This window comes from Hoplias malabaricus, chromosome 5 (genome assembly GCF_029633855.1).
Source record: "Hoplias malabaricus isolate fHopMal1 chromosome 5, fHopMal1.hap1, whole genome shotgun sequence".
Lineage (NCBI taxonomy): Eukaryota > Metazoa > Chordata > Actinopteri > Characiformes > Erythrinidae > Hoplias > Hoplias malabaricus.
This window is the reverse complement of record NC_089804.1, coordinates 21,476,270-21,495,600: the sequence shown is the minus strand read 5'-3', so window position 1 is coordinate 21,495,600 and position 19,331 is coordinate 21,476,270. Positions and strand designations below refer to the sequence as shown.

General features: G+C 43.6%; 3 protein-coding genes across 5 annotated transcripts; 1 reads left to right on the top strand and 2 right to left on the bottom strand.

Annotated features, from left to right (window-relative positions):
• Nucleotides 1-487: 487 nt before the first annotated feature.
• Nucleotides 488-3,976, bottom strand: cox14 (cytochrome c oxidase assembly factor COX14). Of its 3 annotated transcripts, none has more exons than XM_066672901.1 (2): nucleotides 3,806-3,976; nucleotides 488-2,211 (listed from the first exon to the last, which is right to left on the bottom strand). In XM_066672901.1, exons 1-2 carry the CDS (start codon nucleotides 3,857-3,859, stop codon nucleotides 2,020-2,022), a joined length of 246 nt encoding a protein of 81 aa, XP_066528998.1. In that variant the 5' UTR covers nucleotides 3,860-3,976; the 3' UTR covers nucleotides 488-2,019. The 3 variants fall into 3 exon arrangements, with proteins under 3 accessions (XP_066528998.1, XP_066529001.1, XP_066529000.1); XM_066672904.1 differs by lacking the exon at nucleotides 3,806-3,976 and adding an exon at nucleotides 2,330-2,404; XM_066672903.1 differs by lacking the exon at nucleotides 3,806-3,976 and adding an exon at nucleotides 3,057-3,193 and having other exon boundaries at nucleotides 489-2,211.
• On the top strand, nucleotides 3,331-5,851 carry bcdin3d (BCDIN3 domain containing). The gene is made up of 2 exons (XM_066672900.1): nucleotides 3,331-3,543; nucleotides 4,843-5,851. Exons 1-2 carry the CDS (start codon nucleotides 3,343-3,345, stop codon nucleotides 5,404-5,406), a joined length of 765 nt encoding a protein of 254 aa, XP_066528997.1. The 5' UTR covers nucleotides 3,331-3,342; the 3' UTR covers nucleotides 5,407-5,851.
• Nucleotides 5,852-6,899: 1,048 nt separating this feature from the next.
• On the bottom strand, nucleotides 6,900-12,790 carry si:dkey-222f2.1 (intermediate filament protein ON3). The gene is made up of 9 exons (XM_066672898.1): nucleotides 12,500-12,790; nucleotides 10,488-10,696; nucleotides 9,864-9,924; nucleotides 8,821-8,916; nucleotides 8,473-8,637; nucleotides 8,048-8,173; nucleotides 7,605-7,825; nucleotides 7,189-7,235; nucleotides 6,900-7,078 (listed from the first exon to the last, which is right to left on the bottom strand). The coding sequence occupies exons 1-9, from the start codon at nucleotides 12,788-12,790 to the stop codon at nucleotides 6,978-6,980; spliced, it is 1,317 nt and encodes a 438-aa protein (XP_066528995.1). The 3' UTR covers nucleotides 6,900-6,977.
• Nucleotides 12,791-19,331: the final 6,541 nt, after the last annotated feature.

Below are 19,331 nucleotides of genomic sequence, written 5' to 3'. Positions count from 1 at the left end.
ACTCGGAGGAAACCCACGTAGACACAGGGAGAACACGCCACACTCCTCACTGACAGTCACCAGGAGGAAACCCACGCGGACACAGGGAGAACACGCCACACTCCTCACAGACAGTCACCCGGAGGAAACCCACGCAGACACAGGGAGAACACACCACACTCCTCACTGACAGTCATCCGGAGGAAACCCACGCAGACACAGGGAGAACACACCACACTCCTCACAGACAGTCACCCGGAGGAAACCCACACAGACACAGGGAGAACACACCACACTCCTCACAGACAGTCACCCGGAGGAAACCCACACAGACACAGGGAGAACACACCACACTCCTCACAGACAGTCACCCGGAGGAAACCCACACAGACACAGGGAGAACACACCACACTCCTCACAGACAGTCACCCGGAGGAAACCCACACAGACACAGGGAGAACACACCACACTCCTCACAGACAGTCACCCGGAGTGGGAATTGAACCCACAACCTCCAGGACCCTGGAGATTACACACGACATGAACAGGGCAAATTGTACATTATTGCTTTGGCAGACTCACTGCAGACTGAGGAGCCGACACTGTGCCATTTCAGAAATCAGTAGCACTTCAGAATACGACTGTTTACTGATGGTGATTAAGTAGGTTGTAAATGCATTAATACTCAGTTCTAACACATAGTTAGTGCAACAGTGACTTGCTCTTTGCCAAATAGTGAACCCACATCCATCTACAGTTAAAGCTCATGTCTTGCAGAAAACTCCATCTGTCGACATTAACCCTGTCAGCTCCAGCACTTATTTGTTACCTGTTAATGGGTTGATTTTAACTCCAAAAAAAAAAACCCAAGCATTCCTGGTGAGGTGTTGAGAGCATGACTAACAGGGAGGAGGCCCCGGGGAAGACCCAGAACATTCTGGAGAGACTACATGTCTCGACTGGCCTGGGAATGCCTCTGTATACGTCCGGAGGAGCTGGAAGCAGTGGCTGAGGAGAGGGAGGTCTGGGTTTCTTTACTCGGACTGCTTCCCCCGCGACCTGGACCTGGATAAGCGGTGGATGGATTGTTGAACCATCAAGTGTAACGAGTTAACCTCAGATGGAATGTCTGGTGATAATATGGTGCACCTTAACATGTGAAATGACTAAACTCACATTCTCAGGTCTGAGCTTATTCTTTACCTCTACATTTTCAGTTTTGACACTCACTATTAGACTCAAAGAGCTCACTGTATGTCTTTTTATCTCTGTGCTACACAAGCTTATTAATTATAATCATCAGTACAGTACGGCTCCCTGTGTAGCAGAATAATGAGAAATTGTTGTGGCACTGAAATCCTCCTGCGACTTCAGAACTGCTGTATGAGATGTCCACAAACCTTTGGCCACCGTGTATAAAGAGGTGGCTCCTCCGGGTGACTGTCTGTGAGGAGTGTGGTGTGTTCTCCCTGTGTCTGCGTGGGTGTCCGTAAGTGTGAGTGAGTGTGTGTGTTGCCCTGTGAAGGACTGGCGCCCCCTCCAGGGTGTATTCCTGCCTTGCACCCAATGATTCCAGGTAGGCTCTGGACCCTGAACTGGATAAGGGTTACAGATAATGAATGAATGAATGAATAATCAGCTCATTAGTTGCCTCAGGTATGTTGGGAGAAGAGGAATCTCTAAAACGTTTAGGCAGCGGCCCACCAGGACCACAACTGGGAAACAATGGCACATACCCTGTACATTCACTGCAATCAAATGTCCACTCCCACTGAGAGGAAACAGCAGAATCCCAGTGAGGAATCACTTTCAACTCACAGCCCTTTAATATTTTACAAACGCACACCACACCACAAGGACCTTTGTGACATTAATTCCTGCATAAAATGGTTACAGTAGATTTCCTTAAAGACGGAACTGAATCTGAAGTGTTGAAGATGAGAGGAAATCTCCTTTGGTCGAATTTTACGTCTCCATCCATGGGATTTAATAAAAGGTAAATGTCTGTTTGGGAGACCACACTTCAGCGGACCAGGCGTCTCAGTCCTTGACCACCTCCGGGTCCATGTTCTGGTTCTGAGCGGCCAGTTGGAGCTCTTTCTTGCGCTGCACGTAGCGATACGCTCGCAAGGTGCAGAGATAACCTCCGTAAACAGTGAGCAGCATCATGGAACCAGAGAACAGACGGTAGCCCACATCAGCCATACGCTTGGCACTCAGCATGGTGGCTCCCTTTAGGGCGACAAAAGAGTTACTGAAGTATGTTAAAGCCAAACAGTTCCTTCTTTTGGTAAGGAGTATTTTCACAGCTTGTCTATAAATTGCAATAAAGGATCAAGACAAAAAAGACCTTGGAGTTTACTAACTCCTGCAGCACTGCTGTGTCTGATCCACTCACACAAACACAACACACACTAACACACCACCACCACGTCACACCTGCTCTCCTTAGTGGTCCTGTCCATTAAAGAACAGGGTGAAAATAAAGTATTCACAGCAACACATGGACTACAAAGTGCTCCTGTGTGGTCAGTAGTCATTCTATGCCTGATCTGTGTTTAATGGATTATGAGTATCGCAGAGCACTAGGGAAGTTGTAGATTAATTAAACATTAAGCAGGTTACTGGGTGTTTTTACGAAGTTCGTCAGTAAAAGGAAACACTTCAGTTATGTCTGATCGCCCTATCGACACATTCAGGAGTTTATGACATATATAATATAGATTAAAACGTAGTTTCTTATCCCGGAGTGTTCACACAATTACCACATTTACAGGTGTATGTATGAACTATTAAAAATGACTCATAATTAATACAGAGAGGAATTAGTACAGGGTTTACATCGGAATTGGTTAAATATAAGACTTTGAGCAAAGGTTTATAAAAATTATAATAACAACAATCAACATTTATCCGGTATGTTAATTAGCTGACATTATAATGCCAGTACAGTCTGTTATAATGACAGTTTTATCTTAAATCACTATATCTACCCTCTCGGCTTAAATACTCTGAGCTGATCGAACACGTCATAAATGTTTAAAACACTTCAGTAAAGAATTTTAAAAAATATTTACCTGTTTATTTATTCCTCTCTGAATTTCTATCTGTAGGACTTCAATGACAATATGCTTCTGAAGACGGTGCTACGGATGCGCACAAGGGACACACCTCACCAAACGCGTTTTCAAATTTATACTGAATTAAAGTACTGCTAACTAGACGGAGAGCATTTTAAAATGTTTTATTCTGCGCCCACTGCCTCCTGTGTTATCCACCGTGGTAGTGTTTTAATCGGCTCCGGTTTTAGAGATTATTCCCGCCTCAGGAAACACGGTGGCTCTTATTTTGAAGAGTTAGAAAATGGCGCTGTCCGGAGACGGTGAGGGTCTAGAGGAGAAGGAAGACCCAGGAGCGGCTCCTTTTGGGAATTTTATGAATTATTACAGCTTTAATCCTCCAGAGAACCGCCTCACTTTAATACCGCCCACCCTGCTGCAGGAGCTCGGCCTGAGCCCCGAATCAGAACCGGTTCTGCTTCTGGACGTGGGCTGCAACTCCGGGGTGAGACTTCCTCTCAGAAATAACTAAATATATAACTGAATTATTCACACTAAATAATTCTTTTCTCAGCTCAGTAAACAATTAACTAAATAATTCACAATAATTTCTTCTGTCAGAAATAACAATATATATATATAAATAATGATCAAACATTCCTCTCAGAGATCACTGAATAAATACTAAACACTCCTTTTTAATTTACTAACTAAACTAGAAGTACTGCTCATTAATATCTAAACAACTAATTTAATAACAGGCATACCCATCCCAGTAGGGCACCAGCAAGTTTGGTCCATGGGTTAAAGGCTGGCCCCATACAATAATGTCCTCCAAGGTCAGTGATGGGCTAAGAACCCTCTATAAATTAAGATAAATTCACCCATACATAAAGAGATACTGAGCTGCCCACCTAAGTCTCACTAAAAGTTCATATACCAACGTACCATGGGCCCATGCCCAGTTTGTCCCAGCTAGCTCATGATCAACCCATGTGGGCCCCAATAACCAGCTTACTAACAGTCTTACAAATACATTCACTAATCTCCCCTTCAGATGGGACGACTTTTCACTGAGTGAATCAAACTAACTAACCAAGTTACTTATAAACTATAACAAATTTACCATTAGCTTGTTTTTCTAACTAAAGCAGTGAATAACAAACAAACTAATAATTAACAATCTAACCCAGCCAGCACGCCTTAGTGGCACCCACATGGGTTTAAAATGTTTGAGCTGGGTTCAAAAGAAGCATGGGTACTGGGTGGGTTGGCACATGGGCAATATGCGAGACTCCAGTGGACTGCCTATATATAATAAATAAAACCCTGTAAATCTGTATACATGGGTCAATATAGGGAAGCCCATACTGGCCTTACTTTTAAACCCATCCTGGTGCCAACACTGACCCTGGAGGCCTTCCATAGGAGGGTACGACCTTTAACGTGGACAAAACCTGCTGTGCTGCTCATGTGCGCCCCCACGTGGATGAGCTGACTGGCTGGCTAACAATCCAACAAACAGTATGACTTTCAAACTAGCAGCAGATCCAACAAACTAGGGAACAGATAAACATACAAATAAAATAGATTTAAACAAAAAACAGAGAGGCCTCCCAGGCCATAGCTATACAGAGATTTGTAATTTCCAGTTTAACTGAACTGAAGAAAGCTGTGCTAATTTACAAACAAGTTGAGCATGGGGTGTAGGAATGTGTGTAGCCTCTATGCAGCTGAACTTGCATTTATATGTTGATGAACCAGTAAAAACTGACACTTCAATTTGCTTTGTTTTGTTTGACAGGACCTGTCTATCGCACTGTTTAAGCATATTCTTCAAGATCGTCCATCTCACAGCCAGCTTCCAAACATTCACCTGCTTGGATTTGATCTCGATCAAGATCTGATCTCACGGGCCCAAATCTCCAACCCGTTCCCTGAAAATATTCAGTTTATTCCGCTTGACATCACCCAGGAGTCGAGCCACGGTGAATTATGTGCTTACCTGAAGAAATTTGGATGTAGTCGTTTTCATTTATGCTCATGTTTTGCGGTGACCATGTGGGTTCACCTGAACCACGGAGATGCTGCGTTTTTAGCCCTACTCTCCAGACTTGCTTCTGTCTGTGAATATTTATTACTTGAGGTACAGCCGTGGAAATGCTACCGTTCGGCCGCCAGACGTTTGCGCAAACTTGGACGCAGCGACTTTGACCACTTCAAGACTTTGGAAATCCGTGGAGACATGGCAGCACACGCTAAAGACCATTTAGAAAAGCAATGTAACATGGAGCTAGCACAGAGCTTCGGGAGTACATCATGGGACAGAAGCCTTCTGCTATTTAAGAGGCAGTATAAAAATAAATGAAAGGGAAAAATAGAAAGTGAATGGTGATAAGTTTGGTGAAGAAATCATTTTTTTTCTTTATAAAAAAAAGTTTTATAAAGTGGAGATATATGGACATTGGAGAAATGAAGAAGAACATGATGAGAGATTACAGATCAATTTTATCTATGTTAAATTTATTTACCTCAGTTTATGTTATACCAGGTCATAAAGTGTTAGAAAGTACGTTGACCAGTCAGTCATGAATCACTGAACACTGAGGGGAGTGAGCATTAGCACCATGCTAATGGAAGAGCACAATGCTTTGTCACCCCTGTAGCTCAAATGTAAAGCAAACGTAAAACACAAAACTCCATTTATTGTAAAAAGAACATTCAAATATTATGTTTATTTTTGTTTATTTATGTAATTATTTGGCCGAATTATCGCTTGAATTAAAGCCTAAGCAGGAAAACGCGTGTTATTGTTTGAACACAAGGGGGCAGTGTTGTCATTTGATTCTGTTGAAGAAACGTTAAGCTTTTTTTTTTAAACATATTTCAAACATAACCTTTAAAGTGTTATTTTTCATGGGTCTTGTTTCCTAGAACAAGCAAGTAACTTTCTGTATCCGTTTATCTCCTCATTCGCTAACGTTAGCACAAGCCCCTCGACAATAAAACAAATCATGAGGTGATTTTTCTCCAGCCGATATGGCGATTTTAAGCCAGAAAACCGTCAGTGGGGACCCTTCCCTTCCTTTCTAGCTCTTATCTGTTCACTAAAAGTGCTTTCAGCTGATAAGAGAGAATGAAAACTTGCAGATAAAGTGATGAACGTCTGCTAAAGTTTCAGTGAAGAAGAGGAGCTTTTGTGTTCTTGGAGAAAAAAAAGAGTGTCCAAGCATTAAATGCTCTCACTAAGCTCTAAAAGCCAGGCTTTAAAGCACATTGTGACACAAGGGGAAGCAGTTACTGTCTGTTCAGTGCCGACTGGCTTCTCTTATCCTTCAATATCAGTTAGAAACAGTTTGACATGCTTTTTGTTTGTGTCGATTATTGCAAATATGTCATGAATCATCGGTTCCATTTTGAATGTTAAAGAGTTATGGTAAATGTGTTCAGTCTCCGAGTAAAATAATGTTTAATAGGTACATGTTCATTTCATATAATCAGATACACACTTCACAGTAATTAACTCATCTTCATTTGAGAGAATAATATTGAAATCAGCTCTATTCATAAAGAAAATCAACAACAGATAAAGCTCCTTGTTACAAAGCTGTGAAATAACTCTCTTCAGGCTTTAAGCAGTTTCATAAAACTATTTTAAACATACTGTTGATGTTGGATTAATGCCTGGGGGTGGTCCACAAAGAAGGATTTCACTGTTTTAAACAAGTAACTCGAACATAGCCAGACTGATGTATAATTCCTATTTTTAACACTCGCTTTTACAAAATCTCACAACAAACAGATCAATGCTTCCAAATCCCTCCAGATTACATTTCTTTTCATTAACATACACTGTAAGTTAAAGGCAGCTTTTATTATAGTTGCTTTTTGGAGATACGTGTTTCGTTCAGACGGCGAGGAGGTGCTTTATTCCATGCTTCAGTGTGTGCTGAATCTGCTGTCTCTGGTCTCCGTGGTTTTAATCAGGATTTTCGGAGGTGGAGAGCTCATCTGCTGGTAGCCGTTCATCCCCTTAGAGCCTGGGGTAGAAACAGGGACTTTTAACTGACCCTATTAACAGGCGAAAGGGTTGTATCATATTCACACAGATTTAAACTCTACAGTTGTCCAAACTTCTCAGTGTACTCACTGTAACTGGGCATCGACTGGATGCTGACAATGGCCTGTTGTCCAAGTCTAAAAGTAAACAAACAAACAAACAATAAATACATCAGATTCAGTCAGAATCAGAAGTTTACACACACATCCCTTCACTTACTCTTCTAGGTTAACATTGTAGGAACATGGCTGTGAGGATTTAATTGCATTTAATTCCAGCTCATCCCAGTCATCGGCTTGAGCTCTATTCGTCCAGTGAAGGCAGTTCCACTGCTGGACTGGCCAGTGCTGAGAGCCTTTACACCCCTCCTGCTGACTGATAGCATTGGGCATGGTAGAGCTCATGTGCAGCTGCTCCAGAGCCATTCTGTTGGCAGTGCTTTTTAATGGAGTTTGTGTGCAGCTTAATGTAGATGAACTGACTACACTGAAGAGTGTGTATCTTACCGGTCCTCCTCGCCCTCCAGCAGCTTCCTGTAGGTGGCGATCTCGATGTCCAGCGCCAGTTTGACGTTCATGAGCTCCTGGTACTCGCGCAGCTGCCGGGCCATGTCCTGCTTGGCCCTCTGCAGCGCCTCCTCCAGGTCCCTGATCCGAGCTTTAGCCTCCTTCACGGCCAGCTCCCCACGACCCTCAGCCTCGGCGATCTGGTTCTCCAGGTTAGCGCGCTGGGAATGTGGGGAGAGGGGAGGGAAGACATTAGCCAGTTTGGACTGGATCTCCAAACTGACAAGGTTTTATCTGGATGAATAACATTTGTTCCGCAGTAGAGTAGGGATCTGGACTTGAGGTGAAGACCCCTGTTATACACCACACACACCTATGGCCACTGGAGTGAAGGAAAGACCAAGGTCTTCTAGACATTTTGGAGGCCGTTTGTTTTCTTTTACCTGTGCCTTCACAGTTTCGATCTCACTCTGCAGGCGGCTGATCATTCGGTTCAGCTCTGCGATCTCCCCCTTGGTGTTTCTCAGATCGTCTCCGTACTGAGAAGCCTGGCTGGCCATCTGGTCAAACTGGAGAACAGACACAGTAATAAATCAGTAATAAATAATAATTAATTACACTTTTATTTTGTAATAATTAGCTGCGAGGGACGTTTGAAGCGGCACAAATCTGACTTGGTTTCTCCAGAACACAGAAATGTCACCCCAGGTCCCTCTGGATGACTTTTAATAACATTAATTGTGATGATACATTTGGAAAATTGGTGGAATTGCCCTCTATCAAATGTTAAATATGTTACAAACTAAGCTACGGTGGCTAATCTCCAAATGATGCAGTTGATCTCTCGTTTCTGACAGTGTCTCTGTACCTTAGACTTGTACCAGGACTCGGCCTCCTCTCGACTCTTCGCTGCGATCTCCTCGTACTGGGCCTTCACTTCAGCCACGATCTGGTCCATGTTCAGATTGCGGGAGTTGTCCATTTGCACAATGACTGAGGTGTCCTTGATGCTGGCCTGCATCTCACGCAGCTCCTGAAACAAACAAGTAAGGAATGTCAGTACATATATATGATTTGGCTAAATGGAATACGCACGTATCCCAGCCCTTGTAAATAATCTCTAGTGACCTCTAACCTCAGATTGTTAAAACCCCAGTTGAAGATCTGTTCTTATTAATATACATTTTTTGTTCTGCATGTGTGGAAGGTTTATTACCTCGTCATAAACGCTCCTGAGGAAGTTGATCTCATCGGTCAGAGCACCCACTTTGTCCTCCAGGTCGGCCTTCACCAGGTACGCGGAGTCCACATCCTGCACGACACATGACCACAGCACACACCCTCATTAGATATCACACCATCAACCTGAAATATCAGCCTTAGATTAAAGTCAGCTCCTGGTAACTGCTTCTACACTGACCACACAGGAGCACTTTGTAGTTCTACAATTACAGCCTGTGGTTTAGAGTGAAAGCCCCCTTCCCCCCTGTTCTTCAGTGCTCAGGGCCCCCACAGAGCAGGTGTGAGGTGGTGGTGGATCATCCTCAGCGCTGCAGTGACACTGACGTGGTGGTGGTGTGTTAGTGTGTGTTGTGCTGGTGTAGAGTGGATCAGACACAGCAGTGCTACTGGAGTTTTTAAACCCTCATTGTCACTGCTGGAGTTGTTGGAATAGTCCACTGTGCAGCGACTGTCCCTGACTTTACATCTACAAGGTGGACCAACGAGGGAGGAGTGACTCACAGAGTGGACAGAGAGTGGACACAGGGTTTAAAAACTCCAGCAGCACTGCTGTGTCTGATCCACTCTACACCAGCACACCTGCTCTGTGGGGGACCTGAACATTGAAGAGCAGTGTGAAAGGGGGCTAACAAAGTATGCAGAGCCACATATGGACTACAGTATGTAAATGTAGAATAACACAGTGCTCCTGTTTGGTGAACACTTCATTTACCGGTTAAAGGTTTACCGTCCTTTTTACAGCTCTGGCCTCCACCCAGGCCTTTGTTTGGAGAGATATGATCCTCATACGTCCAGGTATCATCTAAAATAAAAGGTGTTCAGCTCCTCTATTGTTGACTCTCCTGCTCTGACTCCCTTTTTGCTAAAGCAGTGGCTATGGTTTACTCTTTCCTGTTCCCTTGTTGCTTAATTACCCGCCCTCTCAGAGATCCCAGCACAGTGAGGTCACACTCGCTATGTTTCAAAGCCCCTCTGTGTTTTTTTTTTTTGAGTGCCTCAGAAGGCAGCAGCTCAAACCTTTTTCAGAATCACAAAGTCGTTCTCCAGGTTGTTCCTCTTGTTGATCTCATCCTCGTATCTGGGTCAGACACAAGACAATGGCACAGTTTAGTGGAAATGGCAGAGGAGGCAAGTTTCATCAACAGACAGCACCTAGTGAGCACAATGCACCTCCAAAAGTTTGAGGACGTCCTTTTATATGAGTGAACACAGGGATACGGTTTGTGTAATCTACATAGAAAAGCATGGAAAGGTCTAGAGCAGCTGCACATGAGCCTAAAATCACAATGCCCAATGCCAAGCGTGAGCTAGAGGGGTTTAAAACCGCTTGCACTTGGCTGTGGGGATGTGGAGCTGTGTTCTCTGGGGAGTTCTCGGGATGGAGCTCCATCTAATAACACTGGGATGAGTTGAAGTGGTGTTTAAAGGAACACTGTGTGATATTTTACCTTAAAATTACAGCTTCAAAATCATTGTGATGTTTCACTGAGCTGTAATAAGGTGAGAAGTGTCTTTGTCATTGCTGCTGAGTGCTCAGCACTGCAGAGACTACTGTGTAACTTTTGGAGCAGGGTAGGAAATCACCTCCAAGGAGGAGGCCCATGCACAGTGTTATCGGCTGTATCAATCAGGGAAACCTACTTGTGCTTGAAGTCCTCCACCAGCCCCTGCATGTTCCTCAGCTCTCCGTCCAGCTTGATTTTGTCGTTGTTGACCACGTCCAACTGTCGGCGGAGGTTAGCCATGTAGGCCTCAAACATGGGCTCGATGTTGGACCTGCTGGGGCTCTGAGTGTGCAGGAGGTCAAATTTGGTCTCCAGCATCTTGTTCTGCTGCTCTAGGAACCTCACCTGAGGAGGATGAGATTTATATTTATGTATTTTTTCATTTACATTGGGCACATTGAACACTTAAAAGCGCTGTAGTAATATAATGTATTGATGTGTGTTATTATTATTTTTGTTCTTTTTGTTGTAACTTACTGTTTAATCATGTTACAGAGGTAGAGGAACACTTTGTAGAATCCTAGAACCCTCTGAGAAATGTTTTTTAATCGTCAACACGTGTCTGTGTGCTGAGCTGAACTGCACATCGCCGAAAACCCTTCGCTCGATTTTGCAATCACAGATATGAGGCTCACGCAGCTCGACAGTGTACCCCTCCCCCTACCGTAATACCATATATCATGCTAATATTTTGACACGGCGTAAAAATGTGGAAGTGGGTTCTCCCTGTGCCTGAGTGGGTTTCCTCCGGGTGACTGTCTGTGAGGAGTGTGGTGTGTTCTCCCTGTGTCTGCGTGGGTTTCCTCCGGGTGACTGTCTGTGAGGAGTGTGGTGTGTTCTCTTTGTGTCTGCGTGGGTTTCCTCCGGGTGACTGTCTGTGAGGAGTGTGGTGTGTTCTCTTTGTGTCTGCGTGGGTTTCCTCCGGGTGACTGTCTGTGAGGAGTGTGGTGTGTTCTCCCTGTGTCTGCGTGGGTTTCCTCCGGGTGACTGTCTGTGAGGAGTGTGGTGTGCTCTTCCTGTGTCTGCGTGGGTTTTCTCCAGGTGACTGTCTGTAAGGAGTGTGGTGTGTTGTCTCTGTGTCTCTCTGAGAAGGGCATTGAACCCCGTACTGTGATCTGCATATAATTAAGTTATTAATTAGTAACATGAATTTAATAGTAATTTAAATGTTGAAGTGTTGCCACAGAGATCTAAGAGTTGTCCCCTGTCATGAAAAGATCGCTGAGTCAAACCAAAACTTGCAAAGATGCTTCCATCTTCTCCTTTACCATTGAGATCCGGTGTCTCCCTTTGGGGCATGTTATTATCAGAGACTGGGTGTGGTGCTCAGCAGGTTACAGTTTCACCACCTTTACTTTTATTTTTTGGAGAACATCTGCTTGTTGAAAGCCATAAAAGTGAATTGGTATTTACCCTGTGAGCAAGAACAGGGATGTTGTGCAGAGCATGCTTCCCTGGAATTTGGGGATTTAATTGGATAACGAATGCCCTGGTCTGCTGCACATGTTGAAAGCCAGAGTGCTTTAACTGATAGCCCTTGTGCCAGTTTAGTGACTCTAATAGAGAAACTCTACCCCACCATTACGTGCCTTGCAGCACTTGAGAGACAAGTCATTGACCCAGATCAGCTACCACCTCCCAAAGCTAATCTAAGAGCCTTTAAAGACTGATCTGAGGCCTGTAGTTACAGCCTCCCCTTTTCCTGCCCTACCTGCAACAGTGAAAGTCTCTGTTTCAGTCCCCGGAGGCCAGGGGATTGGGTTGCCATTGTGCCCCAGCTCACAAAAGCTCTGTTCATACTCTCTGAGATAGTGGTGTCTTGGGTAACTTGGCCAAGTCTGACCTGGTTTTCATCAGGTTACAGCCCAGCTTTGGAGAAATGGGCCACGGTGCTAAAGCTCAACTATCGTTTTCGTGCACTTTCTACCTGTTTTGGGAACGTGCCTCCTGCCTGAGAGCACTCCAGAGTCTTGGGTGTCTAGAATTAAATCCCTTTGGTTCGACTTTGGCTTGCTATCAAGTCACAGGCTCAGGACGCGGTACAATACCTTCCTTTGTGGGGCAGACCTTTCTACTGCGATGGTTTAATATGAAGTCCCACTAAATATATTCCCCTCTGAGACCCCGGGAAACTCAGCAAGGTCCTACCTTGTCGATGAAGGATGCGAAGCGGTTATTCAGGGACTTGATCTGCTCCTTCTCCTGGGTGCGCACCATCTGGATGTTGGGGTCGATCTCCAGATTGAGAGGGGCCAGTAAGCTCTTGTTGACGGAAATGCTGGCTACTGGAGCGCCCAGGTAGGTGCTGCTGCTGCTGAAGCCGGGGGACGAGGCTCCGAGGGACATCCCGCTGAAACCACCGCTGTACCCGAAGCCCCCGAGCTTCCCGCTGCTCCGCACGGAACTGCTGGAGCTGATGCGCTTGCTCCTCAGACTCATGGCTCACGGCTCAGAGAAGGATGGATGGAAGGCGAGGATGGTGAGCAGGTGGAGGATGCCGTGGGAGTTTACCCGACCAGAGTGGGAACCTGGCCTTTTAAATCCCAGTCGGAACTGGGTGGAGTGACGCTGATGTGGGAAAACACCCTCGGACCGTCCTCTCTCTCTCTATGGGTCTCTTGTCCCTGTCTCCGAGAGCCACACTCAGTTCCGCTCCACATCCGCCCACTGATATTACACACTCACCCCTCCCAACTCTCCCTCTCTCCTTCTCTTTCATCCCCCTCTCAAACACTCTCCACCTTCCTCGGGTTTCCAAAGGAACTGTGGATGGACAACAACACGCCTCAGATCTCACTGGGAGGACGACACCGTCCCAAACCTCTGCTTGGACAGTCTTCATTTATGTAGAAGTGTCATGAACTAATGGGGGTTTTAAAACGTTTGCCATCAGAACAGAACCTTGTATCATGTCGCTGTGGCCAAAACTGTGTGGACAGCCACCTGTTTGTCCTGCATTTCTCCTGAAATCATGAGTCGGTTGCGGTGTTAGTTGCAGTAACTGCTTCTGGGAAGGGTTTCCACTGGATGTTGGAAGATGATCCACGATGTAACTCTCTGGTCCACGGTATGCTTTGGTCACAGTGGCCTTAAGCTCATATGCAGCTGCTCAAGGGTGTCCCATTTCACTTCATGCGTTTCTTCAATTTAAGGAGATGATTTGGACCCATAGTGGAGATCAGGAAGGCTACACTCAGGGAGAGGTAGCTGTGTTGGTAGAACCTCAGGTACGCGTGAAACCCGAGTGTGCCACTTACCCACTGCTGGACTGGCTTTATTATGGGGGACAGTGGATAAAGGCTGATGTTTCCAGTGTAATAGATCTGCTCCGGAATCAAATCTGATCTGGAAACCAAACCTACACCCTTTTCCATTGCAGTGAAACACAGCAGCCACAGCATGGTTCAAGGGAATCACTGCGGAATCTCAGGAAGGAAGTGTAAAGCTGCAGATTACATTGTGAAAAACTATTATATGTTACACACACACACACTGCAGTCACAGATCAACTACTGTCTACAAGGCAAACCGACGAGGTAGAGGTCATAGGGTTTAAAAACTCCAGCAGCACTGCTGTGTCTGATCCACTCTACACCAGCACAACACACACTAACACACCACCACCACGTCAGTGTCACTGCAGCGCTGAGAATGATCCACCACCACATCACACCTGCTCTGTGGGGGAAAGGGGGCTAACAAAGTATGCAGAGCAACAGGTTTGTAGTGGAATTGTAGTCTTTCAGTATTAGGAAGTGCAGGAGTGGAACAGTGTGAGGATCAGAGCAGTGAAAGAGCACTCCCGTGTGGTCACTCCTGGATCACCTCATGCTGCGATGGCCTTCTGGGTTTCATCGTCTCTTTATGGAAAACTACTGTAAATGAATTTGAGAATGTTTCACAGCCTTAAACTGAGCGCTGAGAAATTTCAGTTTCAACTGACACTGAGACACATTAAAAACGTAGGTTTGGTGCCCTGTAGAAATGAAGAGCACTTTATTAAAATGCTCGTGGAACTCGTTTTTTTTTATGGTGAATGTTGTGTTACTTTTAAAAACAATGATTCTCACTCTTGGACTCTTCACCACTGTGGGTCCTGAGGCTCTACGTCCCTCTGGGTCTCTGCACCCTGTCTGCATTAAAGCCCCGCCCCTCCCCTCCCCCCAGAATTACTACGTTCTACAACAGAAAAGAACCCGAGAGGGTCCTGGTCCATTACCTTCACATTTAAATAAAACAGTTGATCTTTTTTTCAGTCGGTGGTTATTCGTCATGTTTAGCACCAGGTGCTTATACTGACACCTTGTGGCCTGGATGTAAAAGATCCTATTCTAAACCACAGAGAAAAACCATGTGATACTGCTGAGAGCTTTATTTATTTATTTATTTATTTATTTATATTATATTGTATTTCACAGTGTCAGGGGGCCCTAGGGCCCCACTCCGCTCCGCCTTCGGCTCGCTCAGGGTGTTCTTGGCTTCAGAGATCCAACTAAGTTTCTCAAAGATTGTGGCTAAAATTTTATAAAAAAAAAAAAGCTTAGTCTTTTTTCAGGGGATTGGTGCAATGCACTCTGGTCTCAAAGGAGCAGAGAACTAGATCATTTCAGGCTGTCCAGTTTGCCTCACCTGCTCACAAGAGCAGAACGTGTCAAAAGTGGGTAGTCCTACTTGACCCGCCCACACTGGGCGGGGCTTAGATCGTGCAAGTCAGAAAACTCTCCCAGAACACACTCAGAGAAAGAGACAGATTGTTTTTCGGCCAGGTTTAATATGATAACATATCCTATGAAATGACTAAAGTTCTCAAGGATGGCGAAGAAAGCTCTAATTCCTGTCATTTTTTGTTAATTCACCATGAATTAAAAGAATAGACATCTGAGGGCCCATTTAAAACACTGAATTCAACTCATTATGTTAATTAAGCAGGTCCTGACTTACACAGGGGTGGGATTATTTTCAGCCTATCTCTTCCCAAAGCTGAGACATGAGGACTAACGTAACAGGGACGTTCAATAACGCAAAATACAGATGCAATGTAGGATATATTGGACTGACTAGGCTTTTCTGATCGCACCCTTCTACTCATATGTTTACCTAGCTCCACTGGAAGTAGGAATCCCATCATGAAATTTACAGTTATAAATTTTATGCAGTACAACATGTCCCTATAACAGAGGTCGCTCTCTGGCCTGGTGTGCCTAGTCAAATAATGGGTGTGTTCATAGAAGTCATGTGATACTGCTGAGAGGTATTTTTATTTTTTTTAATTGATTTATTTATTTATATTATATTGTATTTCACAGTGTCAGGGGGCCCTAGGGCCCCGCTCCGCTCCGCCTTCAGCTCGCTCAGGGTGTTCTTGGCTTCAGAGATCCAACTATGTTTCTCAAAGATAGTGGCTAAAATTTTGGTTCGCTCTCTGGCCTGTTGTGCCTAGCCAAATTGTGTGTGTGTCCACAGAAGTCATGTGATACAGCTGAGAGATTTTTTTTTTGCCACACTGGTCGGAGCTTAGATCGTGCAAGTCAGAAAACTCTCCCAAAACACACAGAAAGAGAAAGAGACAGATTGTTTTTCGGCCAGGTTTAATATGATAACATATCCTATGAAATGACTAAAGTTCTCAAGGATGGCGAAGAAAGCTCTAATTCCTGCCATTTTTGTCATAGGGTCACACACACACACACACACTCTCTCACACACACACACACACACACACACACTCTCACACACACACTCTCTCACACACACACACACTTTCTCTCTCACACACACACACACACACTCTCTCTCTCACACACACACACACACTCTCTCTCACACACACACACACTCTCTCTCACACACACACTTTCTCTCACACACACACACACTCTCTCTCTCACACACACACACACTTTCTCTCTCTCTCTCACACACACACACACACTCTCTCACACACACACGCACAGACAGACATGCACATGCACATGCACATACACACACACACACTCTCACACACACAGACACACACACACTCTTACGCACACAGACACACACAATCTCACACACACACACTCTCACACACACAAGGACACACACACACTGAAAGAGAAAAAAACAGTTCAGGTAAGAACACGTTTCCAACAAATCTTCTCATACTTCACATTTCTGTTTTTATTGGACGTCCCACCCTCGTGTTCGGGCTTTAGTTCTGGGGAATACAACCCCCCCATTCTTTTCTAAACAAAGGAGATTTGTTTCTTCTTGCCTTCGTGTCATTTTCTGCTCATCTTTGTCTTTAAATTCGCACTGCTGTGTCTGATCCACTCTACACCAGCACAACACACACTAACACACCACCACCACGTCAGTGTCACTGCAGCGCTGAGAATGACCCATCACCACATCACACCTGCTCTGTGGGGGTCCTGAGCGCTGAGGAACAGGGGGAAATGGGGCTAACAAAGTATGCAGAGCAACAACAAACTACAGTCTGTAACTGTAGAACTCCAACGTGCTCCTGTGTGGTCAGTGGTGCTGAGAGAATGCACAGTGAGTGGAGAAACAAGGTTATGTTAATGTCCTGGCTGATAAGTGAGTGAGTGAGTGAGGTAAGGTGATCAGGATCAACATCAGGTGTGTGGGGAAATTAGTGGGCGGAGCTAGAGCTGGAATGAACCATTCCAACCCAGAAGGGTGGGGGGTGTCATGTTGCAGTGTTCTCTGTTGTTTTGGGTGCAGCTTTTATCTCAGAGTTAATACCTTGGAATGTGGGAATAATAAACGTTCTTTAAATTTACATTAAACAAAAGTCTAGTGTAGAATACTGTGTAAAATTTTAAAAGCAATCACCCCCCGTCTCTCATCGTAAATAACACAATAATGAACACAGAGGGGCTGACAGATGGGGAAGCGTCTGTTTCTCATGCGAGCTGCTTGACCGCAGTGTGTTCCTCTTACTGCCAGACAAAACCCAACACTCATCTCTCTCACTCATCTGCGGAAATGTGTGTTTGAGGCACTGCAATTACTTTAAATACACGTATAGGAGTAGATACATCTCGCCAATCTAGTATCTACTCATTTCCTTACTTCAGTAACGTCATAATGAGTCTTTTATGTAATTACACACTTAAACTAGGGTAGATCTGTGAAGTAAAATATCACCTGACTATAAAGATGCAGTGGTAACATCATCATCATACGCAGAAACGGAACCTGAGGCTTGTTAAAATGTGCTACTGCAGTACACACTGCCACGGGGAATGATTTCAACATCAGCTGTAGTTATATTGTTATTATAAGTGTTATTAATGCATAACAACACACCGTGCGCATATGTAAATGAATCAAGATGTTAAATCTCATTTTTACGACTGCTACACTCATTATCTTAATTTAACAAAGCCTAGTACGTGAATAGTAAAAAAGCTGTGTTTACGTTGTTGTTACATGTGTTATTGATCTATAATTACATAGTTATTACTTAAATGATTTGAAAACTTGAAAATCAACTCGGATCTTAAATCTCTCTTCATACTCAGTGCTTTACATAACAGCCCTAATTATTTTAACAATGCTTAGTCTTTGAAAAGTGAAACATCAGCTGTAGTTACATTGTTGTTACAAGTGTTATTAATGCATAACAACACACTTAACATACGCATGTGTAAAGGAATCAAGGTGTTGAATCTCATTTTACAATTGCTACACTCATATCTTAATTTAACAAAGCCTAGTGTGTGAATAGTGAAAAAGTTGTGTTTATGTTGTTATTACATGTTATTGGTGTATAACTACATAGTTATTACTTAAATAATTTGAAAACTTGTAGATCAACTCGGATCTTAAATCTCTCTTCATACTCAGTGCTTTGCATAACCATAATTATTTTAACAATTCTTAGTCTTTGAAAAGTGAAACATCAACTGTAGTTACATTGTTGTTACATGTGTTATTGATGTATAACTACATAGTTATTACTTAAATAATTTGAAAACTTCTACGTCAAATCTCTCTTTATAATCAGTGCTTTACATAACAACCCTAATTATTTTAACACTGTTTAGTCTTTGAGAAGTGAAACATTCTGTAGTTACATTGTTGTTACAAGTGTTATTAGTGCATAACAACACACTTAACATGCCCATATGTAAATGAATCAAGATGTTGAATTTCATTTTACGATTGCTACACTCATATCTTAATTTAACAAAGTATAGTATGTGAATAGTGAAAAAGCTGTGTTTACGTTATTACATGTGTTATTGATGTATAACTACACAGTTATTACTTAAATGGTTTGAAAACTCGGATCTTAAATCTCTCTTCATACTCAGTGCTTTACATAACAGCCCTAATTATTTTAACAATGCTTAGTCTTTGAAAAGTGAAACATCAGCTGTAGTTACATTGTTGTTACAAGTGTTATTAGTGCATAACAACACACTTAACATGCCCATATGTAAATGAATCAAGATGTTGAATTTCATTTTACGATTGCTACACTCATATCTTAATTTAACAAAGTATAGTATGTGAATAGTGAAAAAGCTGTGTTTACGTTATTACATGTGTTATTGATGTATAACTACACAGTTATTACTTAAATGGTTTGAAAACTTGTATATCAAATCTCTCTTCATACTCAGTGCTTTACATAACAGCCCTAATTATTTTAACAATGCTTAGTCTTTGAGAAGTGAAACATTAGCTGTAGTCACATTGTTATTACGTGTTATTATTAATGTGTAACTACACAGTAATTACTAACACTTCCTACAAAATAGGATTGTTCTTGAGTTTAAGCCAAATGCTCCTTTGTCAGGAATGTTTGCAGTGTCATTAATATCGTCAGAAAGACAAGCCATGGACATGGCAGCACCTGTAGTTTGTAAACAAAGCTAAAAGAATTCACCACGCAGTAATGAGACATTCCCCGAGGCTCTGTTTGCCGTATTCAAATGAGCCTCACTGAGCTCTGCCTTTGTAACAG

Bases quoted from the DNA above. Each gene is read 5' to 3' on its own strand.
- bcdin3d (XM_066672900.1), top strand. From the start codon at position 3,343: ATGGCGCTGTCCGGAGACGGTGAGGGTCTAGAGGAGAAGGAAGACCCA. The intron at 3,544-4,842 runs GTGAGACTTCCT...TTTGTTTGACAG, and splicing joins ACGTGGGCTGCAACTCCGGG to GACCTGTCTATCGCACTGTT.
- cox14 (XM_066672901.1), bottom strand. From the start codon at position 3,859: ATGGGGCCAGCCTTTAACCCATGGACCAAACTTGCTGGTGCCCTACTG. The intron at 2,212-3,805 runs GTATGCCTGTTA...GTCGCCCTAAAG, and splicing joins CTGGTGCCCTACTGGGATGG to GGAGCCACCATGCTGAGTGC.
- si:dkey-222f2.1 (XM_066672898.1), bottom strand. From the start codon at position 12,790: ATGAGTCTGAGGAGCAAGCGCATCAGCTCCAGCAGTTCCGTGCGGAGC. The intron at 8,638-8,820 runs GTAATAAACCTT...TGTTTGTTTCAG, and splicing joins TCAGGAGCGTTTATGACGAG to GAGCTGCGTGAGATGCAGGC. The intron at 8,174-8,472 runs GTACAGAGACAC...TCTGTTCTCCAG, and splicing joins AGTCCTGGTACAAGTCTAAG to TTTGACCAGATGGCCAGCCA.